This window comes from Eleutherodactylus coqui, chromosome 7 (assembly GCF_035609145.1).
Source record: "Eleutherodactylus coqui strain aEleCoq1 chromosome 7, aEleCoq1.hap1, whole genome shotgun sequence".
NCBI classification, from domain to species: domain Eukaryota; kingdom Metazoa; phylum Chordata; class Amphibia; order Anura; family Eleutherodactylidae; genus Eleutherodactylus; species Eleutherodactylus coqui.
Window position 1 is genome coordinate 99,485,283 of NC_089843.1, and position 12,681 is coordinate 99,497,963.

Sequence of the window (12,681 nt, forward strand, 5' to 3'; positions counted from 1 at the left end):
TACATTGATGACATAGGTGTAGGCATCATGTGGTGACTTCTACAATAACCTAGTTAAGAAACATATGATTACCTTGTCTGCGATTGCAAGAATTTAAAGACACTCCTTTTCTGAGACAGCTTTGGTACACAAGGCCCACCAAAAATATATATTTACCTGGAAATAAAAAATCACCTTCCTTCTAGATCATACAATAAATATGTAATTGTTTATTTTTAAAATATTGGTAAAACAAGGGAGGTACTGGTTTACTAATCGTTACATGCTGGTTTACTAACATCATTGCATTATTTATATACCGGCGTATAAGGCGACGGGGCGTATAAGACGACCCCCCCAACTTTCACCTTATATGCCGGGAATACAGCGGAGCAAAAAAAAAATCATTACTCACCTCCCCCGGCGTTCTGCGGCGCTGCTGCAGGATGTCGCTCCCCCCTGGTCCCCGGCAGAGCATTGCTTTCTGGACGCAGGGCTTGAAATCCCCGCCTCCAGAAAACACACGTGCCTTCAGCCAATCACAGCCATTCAATGATGTCATTGAATGGCTGTGATTGGCTGACGGCGTGTGTTAGCTAATCACAGTATTAGCTTTCTGGAGGCGGGGATTTCAAGCCCTGCGTCCAGAAAGCAATGCTCTGCCGGGGACCAGGAGGGAGCGACAGCCTGCAGCAGCGCCGTAGAACGCCGGGGGAGGTGAGTAATGATTTTTTTTTTGACACTTTCTTTTTTTTGTATTACCGGCGTATAAGACCACCACCCGACTTCAGAGCAGATTTTTCGGGGTTCAAAAGTCGTCTTATACGCCAGTATAAACGGGATATATATAAATATATATATATACACACACATATATACATATAAATACTTTAGGGCAAGCGCTTACTCCTTTCATCCATCATAACAACATATATAACTTATTGAAATAGAGTCTCTGGTTTATGCAGTTACAATGATGTAATACACATTTCAGCTTTGTTTCCATGAGCGTATATCAGCCACTGTTTTCACGGCTGGACGATATACTCTGCTCTGCAATCTGAGCAGTAAAAGCTCGTGAACGGGCGCACATATCTAACGTTTGTGTACCCGTTCAGATGGCATGGGCCCCAGCGCAAATACGCCGAGGCCGCCGTGACGTCGTTCCTTCCCTCCCCCTCGCCATCTCACCTCCTCTCTCCTCCCCTCTGGCTGTATGCAATAGGAGGGGGCGTGGCAGAGCTAAGCACCACCCAGTCCCACCTCCTCCCATTGCTGGCTGCTGACAAGGGGTGGGGAGAAGCTTAGCTCAACCCCCACCCCACCCCCTCCCATTGCAATCAGCCAGAGGGGAGGAGAGAAGAGAGAGGGAGTTTAGCAGTCATGCTGCTAAACTCCCTCCCTTCTCCGGCCACTGTCATTTGCTCCCATAAAATAGTTCCAGGACTATCTTTTGGGCCCCACGTAAAAATGCACAGCGCTATACTGGCCGGACGGGCGCTTTAATGTCACGGGAATACAGCCATGTGATCTGATGCATTGGAATCCAATGCATCAGATCACAGCATATTTCAGCCGACCGTGAAAGTGGCAGGCCAATATACACTTGTGGGAAAGAGGGCCTTCCACTGCTAATGTGTTAGTCATCCTGGCCAAAGCATACCTTATCAATGCCTCTGCAATGAAGGTTTATTTATTTCCCATGCTGCATGCAAGTTACTGGCAAGTGGTCCGGTGGTGGGCCAGAACATCTGTGGTGGCCTTTTTTCCTCTATAGGCGCTGCCCCTCTGCTATAGTGATGCAACGTAGATGTGACAAGGCGCCTCCTGCACCACCGCTGATTGTAGCACTTAAAGTCGGTGATTAGTTATGCATCCACAGTTGAGACTGATAATTCTGCGCATAACAGGTCCAGATGAACTGTTCATGGGCTGGTCCTGGAGTCCACGGTGCATGCGCGAGTTTGATAATCCCGATGATGACAAGGAGGTTGTCTCCACATCACTGTAGCAGAAAGGGGCAGTGAGTAGGGAGGTATATAGGTATATAGCTTAGATGATCCAGCCAGCCCTCCAGAGACAGCTTACCCCTGGACCACTCACTGGTAATTTGCATGTGGTGCAGGAAATTTAAAAACCTTTATTACAAAGATATGCTTTGCCCAGGATGAATAACAAATTAAATTTACAAATGTTATTATGGAGTACGGGGTATAAGAACTTCAAAACTGATGACAGGTTCCATTTAATTCCTCTCCTTTTTCTAGATCTGTTTCAGAACCCTGACAGACCCCATTATAATCCAATAGGGTCTGCCAGTCACTGTTTTGATCCATCCAAATTAGGATTGGCTTACCGAATATGCAATAATTGAGTGTTTTATTAATGCCATACATTAATTCAATACCACTGGCAGCAAATCCATGTAGATACAATATATAATTTATAAAAAAGTACAATGTTTAGGCTGGTTTCACACTGCCGAGAAAATCACACGAGATTTGTGCGTTGCGAAATGCACAAATATGGACCCCATTCATTTGAATGGGGTTATACACATGAGCGATGTTTTCCTGCATGGAACCGCGATGTGATGCTATGCAGGAAACACATCACAGCATGCTCTATCTTCCTGCGATATTGCCCATTTATTTCAATGGGGCTGGTGGCTGCAGCGCCGGCCCCCTTAGAAGCAATTGGAGAGCTCCGTGATTCTCTGCCGCTGCTGTGACAGCAGCAGCGGGGATTGTCTTCATCCCCGTAGTGATGGGAGGCTGTTTTCACATGAAAACGCCTCGCATCCTCGGGGCTTTAACATGGATGGCGAGGGGGATATCAGGCTGTGATTCACGGCCCGAAATCGTGGCAAAATCGCGTCTTTATTCATGCAATTGATTGAGCATCATCGATGCTTTTTCTTGCAAAAACATCGCTGCTGTTGCGATTTTCTCACACATTTTTTAGTTCAATTTTCTTGTGAGAAAGACAATAGGATTTAGGAATAGAATGTTAAAAACGTATTGCATGAAAATTGTGCATTGCGATGTGATAAAACAGAGGCTCCATAAGGGAAATATGAGCGGTAAAAAAAGAGCAAAATGCAGAAAGATAGGACATGCCACGATTTTTTTTTCACGGAGCATCTCATGAGTAAAAACATCTCAAATGTGAAGGAAACCATTGAAAAGCATAGGTTTCATAATTCTACGTTTGCACGCGCTCTCGCATTGCGTGACAATCGTGCAATTTTTATCGCCGGTGAGAAACCGGGGTAAGGGTGCAATTACGCTTCGTCAGGCAGAGTTTGTGGTGGATGATTGGCAAAAAAATGGTCTGAGTTCTCGCTGGACACATATCTGTTGCTGGACACATTTCCAAACAGGTTACCATGGGAGGTAGCGAGTTCTCCTTCAATGGAAGTGTTCAAACAAAGGCTGGACAGACATCTGTCTGGGATGATTTAGTGAATCCTGCACTGAGCAGGGGGTTGGACCTGATGACCCTGGAGGTCCCTTCCAACTCTACCATTCTATGATTCTGTTATTAACCTTCAGATGTCCTTTCTGGCAATTGTGAACCTGATTGAGATAAGTTTTTTGTACTTTTTTCGTAAATTATATCTTGAAAATGTTGAGAAATTGAAAAACAATTTATTATGATAAAGTTGCAGAACTTTTCATTCTGAAAATTACCTTTACTAAAACTCGAAACCCCTCAAAACATCTTTGCACATCACAAAGCTTGCTTGTGAATTCTAGTTAATAACATTCCTTCCTTTCTCTTAAAGGAGTTGCCCAGTTGTGAATTACTGATTGCCTATCCTTAGAAGAGGCCATAAATTGTAGATCAGCAGGGGTCTGCCTCCCAGCATCCACATCGATTAGCTGTTTTGAGGATGGGTGTAGCCATGCATTCAGCTAATTTCTGCAGGAAGCAGACAGCTTTGTTCCCACTGCAGTGGCCATGTTTGGAATTACATGTAGTTGAAGTGAATGAGTACTTTGCATGCAATACCAAGCCTTGCCACTGCAGTAAGAAAGGAGCTGTCTGCTTCCCGCAATAATCAGCTCAATGCACTGGCCCATGGAACAGCTGATCAATGGGGTTCCCAGACAGCTGATCTACTATTGATGGCCTGTCCTAAGGATTGGCCATCAATAGTTTACAACTGGATAACTCTTTTAAATTTGTTTTCTACATCTAAGCAATTGGATTTGGATTTTATTATTATTTAAAGGTGTTTTTACCACTAATGATATTTATCTCCTATCCATAAAGTAGGGATAGGTATCTGTTTGTTGGGGGTCTGACAACTGGGACTCCCACCAATCCCAAGATCAGTGCACCCCGAATGCCCCATGTGAATGGAGTAGTAGTGTGTATGCTTCACCACCTCTCCATTAACTTCTATAGAACAGAGAGAAAGCAATGTGCTTGACTATCTCCCTCTGTCTTGTAGATGTGAATGGAGTGGTGGTCGAGCATACATACCTTCGTTCCATTCACAAGGGAAATTGGGAACCTTTGTTTTCGCGATAGCTGGGAATTCTAATGGATGGACCTCCAGCAATAACACATTTATCACTTACCCTGTGTATAGAGGATAAATGTCTTAAGTGAGAAAACCCATTTAAATGGAGTTATATAATTTTGTTCACATATATGAATAGTCAAAAATTCTCAGGTTGACATGGGGGAATTTAAATTACCATCTTTTCTAACATGCAGCTGAAAGGAGAATGGAAGACTCTACGTAGAGCTTTCAAGAAGCTGGATATGGACAGCAGTGGTTACTTATCACTACCAGAATTTAGGTCTGTTTTGAAGCTCTGCAACTTTGTACTTGACGAAGATGAGGTTTTTCACATCATGTCCAAATATGACCAGAATATGGATGGCCGAATCAACTACAAATCTTTTCTAGAGCACACATGTAAGAACCAGAGCCCTTCTAGTCTCACAACACCTCTGGCAAATACTGTGTAAGGTTCTAAATCTATCAGAAATAAATACCTACTCTAATTGTTTATTCATATTCCTATAACTGTGACCCTCCAGCTGTTGAGAAGTAGAGGTTGTCTGGACATGGTGTGACTTGTATGTCCACGACACTGGAGAACCATCCAGTTGACTATGCTTCCAAAACTCCTCATTAATGAAGATGATGACGCTAAGCTCATGTGGTATGTACTGTAGGTGAAACTCAAGGCTATGAAAATAATAAGTGTTTAAAAAATAAACCTTTCCAATTAATTTGAAACATTGCTTAGGAATTAGCATTCATTCTTATCATTTTGTAAAAGTAGCATCGTACCCCTCAATTCTTAAACAATCTATTTCCTACCTAACTACTCTTTTCTTAAAGGGGCTTTCCAGGACTTTAATAAGGTTTAACAGGCAAATATTATTGATGACGTTTCCTCAAGATTGGTCCTCAATAATTGATCAGCTGCAGACCATCACTTGAGACCCTAGCCAATCAACTGATCTGGTGCTTGCTATTAGTGCCACAAGCACTTAGATCCGACCTCTGTGTAGTGGCTGGTGCTCATAATTGCAGGTGCAGCTGTCATTGACTTTAATGAGAGCAATGCCTGCAATTACGAGTAATCTGCTTCTGCTTTCTACCCCTGTGTGTTGTGGTGCTGACAACAGGCGCCCTACCAGCTTATCAGATGCGGTTCTGAGTAGTGGAGAGCAGCGGATCATCTATTAATGACCCATCCTGAGGATAGGTCATCAATAGTATTTGCCTGGAGAACGCCATTTCATGTTCATGATCTATCCTTAGAATAGACCATCAGTATTAGGGCTCTTTCACACATGCATCAGTGTTTTTACGTTTGCCTGCCGGTGCTGAAAAAACACATGAATCGGCGCACAAAGCTAATGTTTGTGCGCCCGTTCAGACGGCCAGCGCACAGCGCATATATGGCGAGCCCCAAATGCCATTGGGCGGGGGGAGACAGTTTAGCTAGTTTGCTAAGCCCCCTCTTTACCCCTTGTCAGCAGCCAGCAATGGGAGAGGGTGGGGTGGGAGCCCCCTCCCATTGCAAACAGTCATCAAGGGGTGGAGGGAAGGGGGTGGGATTTAGCAGACACGCTGCTAAACTCCCTCCTACCTACCTTCTCCGGCAGCTGTCATAGGCTTCCATAGGAGTCTATGCAGCAGCCGACGTATTCCGGCCGGAGAGTTAGTTCCAGGACTATCTTTCCTGGCCGGCGTTAAGTCACCCGGCGCTATATTAACTGTCCAGGTGCTTTTACGTCATGGGAATACGCCCATGTGATCTGATGCATTGGAATCCGATGCATCAGATGGCAGCGAATATCAGCTGGGTGTGAAAATGGCAGCCAATATACACTAGGTCTTAGCACCCCTACGATTGCCTATTTGAAGAGACCATTGTGCTCCAGTGAGTAAGGAATCATCCTCCATATATTTTGAAGTGGCAGTGCAGCTCAGCAGTGAAGTGCAATTCGCTTGAATGGGTCTGACCAGCAATGCCACCAATGCCAGCCCAACTGCTGCAAAATGCACAGAGTTATGCCTGGTAAGCAATTAAGGGGACACGGTGTTTGCCAGACAGTGCGATCCTTTCAATCAGCTGTTTGGTGGAGATGCTGAAAGCAGCCCCTCCAATCTAATATTCATGGCCTATCCGAATAAGAGGCCATCCAAATCAAAATCACAGAAAATCCCCTTTAATATTGGTGGTTTACACAGACACAGCGATGTACATATATGTGTGGCTACGCAAGATACTGCCAGCCATATAGACAAGCCACTGCTCCCGTGCAAATAATGAAGGAGCCAGCAGTCTCTTAAAACGTCAATACCAGGGCTACCAATGTATGACTCCTGGAAACCCTTGTCAACTCCCTGCTATAGTTTCTGTTTTCCACAATTCATTTCATGTCTGGAATTTATAATTAATGTGGGTTACTGGTTTAAATATTTATGGCCAGTTATTTCTAAATGTGATTTTTAGCATTAAGGATGCTTCTTAGGATACTAATTCATCGTAATGGCTTATACACTGCAGCACTGTTTTATAGTTACTGTACCATATCAAAAATAAACTTATATATGGCTTAATGTTTTTGCATTTTATTAATTCCTTTGTATATAAAAATTAAACCTGTCATGGGAGGGTGGATCAAGAAAGGGTCTTCAGAAAAGAAATCTGTAGATACATGGAAGTTTTGTTAAGAAGGTTATTAAAAATACAGTAAGAGAGTTTTAGAACATTTGCACAAATCTGTATATGTCCAAGAGTCTGTTGATTCATTAACGCTCATTTGTTTCACATACTTAAAATTATTTACTTTTGAGCCAATAAATTGATGTAGATGTATCATAGCCGATGGTGTCAGTGCAGCAAAGTTTATCTTCTATCAGGACTCATCGTAATATCAGGATGCATTTTCTATGTTTTTCCATAGGTCTACAGGTAGAAACCTACAATATTAACTTGGTACAAAAATGACTAATATCATATTCGGATCTGCTACATCTGTTCTATATCGTCTTGCAAATTGTTTTAAATATACTGGACATGTAATTTCTGTTTCATTTGACTTGATAAAGCATCTATAAAGTATTCTGAAGCTAGAAGTATTAAGTGGGTATGATGGTATTTTTACTATTAAAGACGTATCTTCAGAATAGGTCATCAATAGGAATGAGCGAACGTACTCGTCCGAGCTTGTACTCGTTCGAGTATTAGCATGTTCGAGATGCTTGTTACTCAAGGCGAGCATCACGCGATGTTCGAGTTACTTTCACTTTCATCTCTGAGACGTTAGCGCGCTTTTCTGGCCAATAGAAAGACAGGGAAGGCAATACAACTTCCCCCTGCGACGTTCAAGCCCTATACCACCCCCCTGCAGTGAGTTGCTGGCGAGATCAGGTGTCACCCGAGTAAATAAATCGGCCCCTCCCGCGGCTCGCCACAGATGCATTCTGACATAGCTCAGGGAAAGTGCTGCTGGTGCCGGAGCTGCTATAGGGAGAGTGTTAGCAGTGATTTTAGGCTTCAAGAACCCCAACGGTCCTTCTTAGGGCCACATCTGACCGTGTGCAGTACTGCTGAGGCTGCTTTTTGCAGTGTTGCACATTTGTTTTTTTTTTGTATATCGGCCGTGCAGAGCATTGCGTCCTCAGTCTGCAGTAATTTTACATAGTATAGGGCCAGTAGTGCTGAGGCAGGGACAGTGAAAAACGTGAAAGACATATACTGTCTATATAGGCAGTGGGCTTTTCCAAAAAAAATTTGGGACAAAAAAATATATTTGGGCTGCCTGTGACCGTCCTGACTGTACTGCGTCTCTGCTGGGGGTAGTAGTCCTAATTAATACGCAGCCAGCTAAGTGTTACAGCGGGCTTGCGCAAAATTCTTTCCTGGCTCTGCGTTGCCCGTTACATCATTGCTGTCATCCTGTCCAGAGGGAAACAGTCTGCAGTAATTTTACATAGTATAGGGCCAATAGTGCTGAGGCAATGACAGTGAAAAACGTGAAAGACATATACTGTCTATATAGGCAGTGGGCTTTTCCAAAAAAATTTGGGACAAAAAAATATATTTGGGCTGCCTGTGACCGTCCTGACCGTACTGCGTCTCTGCTGGGGGTAGTAGTCCTAATTAATACGCAACCAGCTAAGTGTTACAGCAGGCTTGCGCAAAATTCTTTCCTGGCTCTGCTGTGCGTTCCGTAAGCGAAGTCAGCCTCCAACCACAGGCCAATAAGCGGCACATTTAATTACAGCGTTCTGTTTCTGCACTACTGGTAATACACCATGCTGAGGGGTAGGGGTAGGCCTAGAGGACGTGAACGCGGGCGAGGACGCGGAGGCCCAAGTCAGGGTGTGGGCACAGGCCGAGCTCCTGATCCAGGTGTATCGCAGCCGACTGCTGCGGGATTAGGAGAAAGGCACGTTTCTGGCGTCCCCACATTCATCTCACAATTAATGGGTCCACGAGATAGACCTTTATTAGAAAATGAGCAGCGTGAGCAGGTCCTGTCGTGGATGGCAGAAAGTGCATCCAGCAATCTATCGACCACCCAGAGTTCTGCGCCGTCCACTGCTGCAACTCTGAATCCTCTGGCTGCTGCTCCTCCTTCCTCCCAGCCTCCTCACTCCATTACAATGACACATTCTGAGGAGCAGGCAGACTCCTAGAAACTGTTCTCGGGCCCCTGCCCAGAATGGGCAGCAATGGTTCCTCTCCCACCGGAGGAGTTTGTCGTGACCGATGCCCGACCTTTGGAAAGTTCCCGGGGTCCGGGGGATGAGGCTGGGGACTTCCGGCAACTGTCTCAAGAGCTTTCAGTGGGTGAGGAGGACGATGACGATGAGACACAGTTGTCTATCACTCAGGTAGTAGTAATTGGAGTAAGTCCGAGGGAGGAGCGCACAGAGGATTCGGAGGAAGAGCAGCAGGACGATGAGGTGACTGACCCCACCTGGTTTGCTAAGCCTACTGAGGACAGGTCTTCAGAGGGGGAGGCAAGTGCAGCAGCAGGGCAGGTTGGAACAGCCAGTGCGGTGGCCAGGGGTAGAGGCAGGGCCAGACCGAATAATCCACCAACTGTTTCCCAAAGCGCCCCTCGCGCCATGCCACCCTGCAGAGGCCGAGGTGCTCAAAGGTCTGACAGTTTTTCACTGAGAGTGCAGACGACCGACGAACAGTGGTGTGCAACCTTTGTCGCGCTAAGATCAGCCGGGGAGCCACCACCACCAGCCTCACCACCACCAGCATGCGCAGACATATGATGGCCAAGCACCCCACAAGGTGGGACGAAGGCCGTTCACCGCCTCCGGTTTGCACCGCTGCCTCTCCCCCTGTGCCCCAACCTGCCACTGAGATCCAACCCCCCTCTCAGGACACAGGCACTACCGTCTCCTGGCCTGCACCCACACCCTCACCTCCGCTGTCCTCGGCCCCATCCACCAATGTCTCTCAGCGCACCGTCCAGCCGTCGCTAGCGCAAGTGTTTGAGCGCAAGCGCAAGTACGCCGCCACGCACCTGCACGCTCAAGCGTTAAACGTGTACATAGCCAAATTGATCAGCCTGGAGATGCTGCCGTATAGGCTTGTGGAAATGGAGGCTTTCAAAAGCATGATGGCGGCGGTGGCCCCGCGCTACTCGGTTCCCAGTCGCCACTACTTTTCCCGATGTGCCGTCCCAGCCCTGCACGACCACGTCTCCCGCAACATTGTATGCGCCCTCACCAACGCGGTTACTGCCAAGGTCCACTTAACAACGGACACGTGGACAAGCACAGGCGGGCAGGGCCACTATATCTCCCTGACGGCACATTGGGTGAATTTAGTGGAGGCTGGGACCGAGTCAGAGCCTAGCACCGCTCACATCCCACCCACCCCCAGAATTGCGGGCCCCAGTTCGGTGGGGGTATCTGCGGCGGTGTATGCTTCCTCCACTAAACCACCCTCCTCCTCCTCCTCCTCCTACGCAACCTCTGTCTCGCAATCAAGATGTGTCAGCAGCAGCACATCGCCAGCAGTCGGTATCGCGCGGCGTGGCAGGACAGCGGTGGGCAAGCGTCAGCAAGCCGTGCTGAAACTACTCAGCTTAGGAGAGAAGAGGCACATGGCCCACGAACTGCTGCAGGGTCTGACAGAGCAGACCGACCGCTGGCTTGCGCCGCTGAGCCTCCAACCGGGCATGGTCGTGTGTGACAACGGCCGTAGCCTGGTGGCGGCTCTGCAGCTCGGCAGCCTCACGCACGTGCCATGCCTGGCCCACGTCTTTAATTTGGTAGTTCAGCGCTTTCTGAAAAGCTACCCATGCTTGTCAGACCTGCTCGGAAAGGTGCGCCGGCTCTGCACACATTTCCGCAAGTCCCACACGGACGCTGCCACCCTGCGCACCCTGCAACATCGGTTTCATCTGCCAGTGCACCGACTGCTGTGCGACGTGCCCACACGGTGGAACTCTACGCTCCACATGTTGGCCAGGCTCTATGAGCAGCGTAGAGCTATAGTGGAATACCAACTCCAACATGGGCGGCGCAGTGGGAGTCAGCCTCCTCAATTCTTTACAGAAGAGTGGGCCTGGTTGGCAGACATCTGCCAGGTCCTTGGAAACTTTGAGGAGTCTACCCAGATGGTGAGCGGCGATGCTGCAATCATTAGCGTCACCATTCCTCTGCTATGCCTCTTGAGAAGTTCCCTGCAAAGCATAAAGGCAGACGCTTTGCGCTCGGAAATGGAGGCGGGGGAAGACAGTATGTCGCTAGATAATCAGAGCACCCTCCTGTCTATATCTCAGCGCGTTGAGGAGGAGGAGGAGGAGGAGGTGGAGGAGAATGAGGAGGAGGGGGAAGAGACAGCTAGGCCCATTGCTGAGGGTACCCATGCTGCTTGCCTGTCATCCTTTCAGCGTGTATGGCCTGAGGAGGAGGAGGAGGAGGATCCTGAAAGTGATCTTCCTAGTGAGGACAGCCATGTGTTGCGTACAGGTACCCTGGCACACATGGCTGACTTCATGTTAGGATGCCTTTCTCGTGACCCTCGCGTTACACGCATTCTGGCCACTACGGATTACTGGGTGTACACACTGCTCGACCCACGGTATAAGGAGAACCTTTCCACTCTCATACCCGAACAGGAAAGGGGTTCGAGAGTGATGCTATACCACAGGACCCTGGCGGACAAGCTGATGGTAAACTTCCCATCCGACAGCGCTAGTGGAAGAAGGTGCAGTTCCGAGGGCCAGGTAGCAGGGGAGGCGCGGAGATCAGGCAGCATGTACAGCACAGGCAGGGGAACACTCTCTAAGGCCTTTGACAGCTTTATGGCTCCCCAGCAAGACTGTGTCACCGCTCCCCAGTCAAGGCTGAGTCGGCGGGAGCACTGTAAAAGGATGGTGAGGGAGTACGTAGCCGATCGCACGACCGTCCTCCGTGACGCCTCTGCCCCCTACAACTACTGGGTGTCGAAGCTGGACACGTGGCCTGAACTCGCGCTCTATGTCCTGGAGGTGCTTGCTTGTCCTGCGGCTAGCGTCTTGTCAGAGAGGGTGTTTAGTGCGGCTGGGGGAATCATCACGGATAAGCGTACCCGCCTGTCAACCGACAGTGCCGACAGGCTTACACTCATAAAGATGAACAAAGCCTGGATTTCCCCAGACTTTTCTTCTCCACCAGCGGACAGCAGCGATACCTAAACAATACGTAGGCTGCACCCGCGGATGGAAGCATCGTTCTCTATCACCATCAAAAACGGGGACCTTTTAGCTTCATCAATCTGTGTATTATATTCATCCTCCTCCTCCTGCTCCTCCTCCTGAAACCTCACGTAATCACGCCGAACGGGCAATTTTTCTTAGGCCCACAAGGCTCAGTCATATAATTTTTCTAAACAATTTTTATACGTTTCAATGCTCATTAAAGCGTTGAAACTTGCACCTGAACCAATTTTTATTTTAACTGGGTTGCCTCCAGGCCTAGTTACAAATTAAGCCACATTAACCAAAGCGATTAATGGGTTTCACCTGCCCTCTGGGTTGGGCATGGGCAATTTTTCTGAGGTACATTAGTACTGTTGGTACACCAATTTTTTGGGGCCCTCGCCTACAGTGTAATCCAATTAATTTTTTGCCCACCTGCATTAAAGCTGACGTTACATCAGCTGTGCTGGGCACTGCAATGGGATATATTTATGTACCGCCGGT

The 12,681-nt window shown here is 47.5% G+C and overlaps 1 protein-coding gene across 2 annotated transcripts in view; it reads left to right on the top strand.

Annotated features, from left to right (window-relative positions):
* LOC136572664 (EF-hand calcium-binding domain-containing protein 6-like) overlaps window positions 1-7,078 on the top strand; it is a 125,010-nt gene extending 117,932 nt beyond the window's left edge. For both annotated transcript variants that reach the window (XM_066573463.1, XM_066573462.1), the window contains one exon: window positions 4,708-7,078. In XM_066573463.1, the coding sequence (XP_066429560.1) occupies window positions 4,708-4,965 (258 nt within the window). In that variant the 3' untranslated portion in view covers window positions 4,966-7,078. The remainder of the gene's footprint in view (window positions 1-4,707) is intronic.
* Window positions 7,079-12,681: the final 5,603 nt, after the last annotated feature.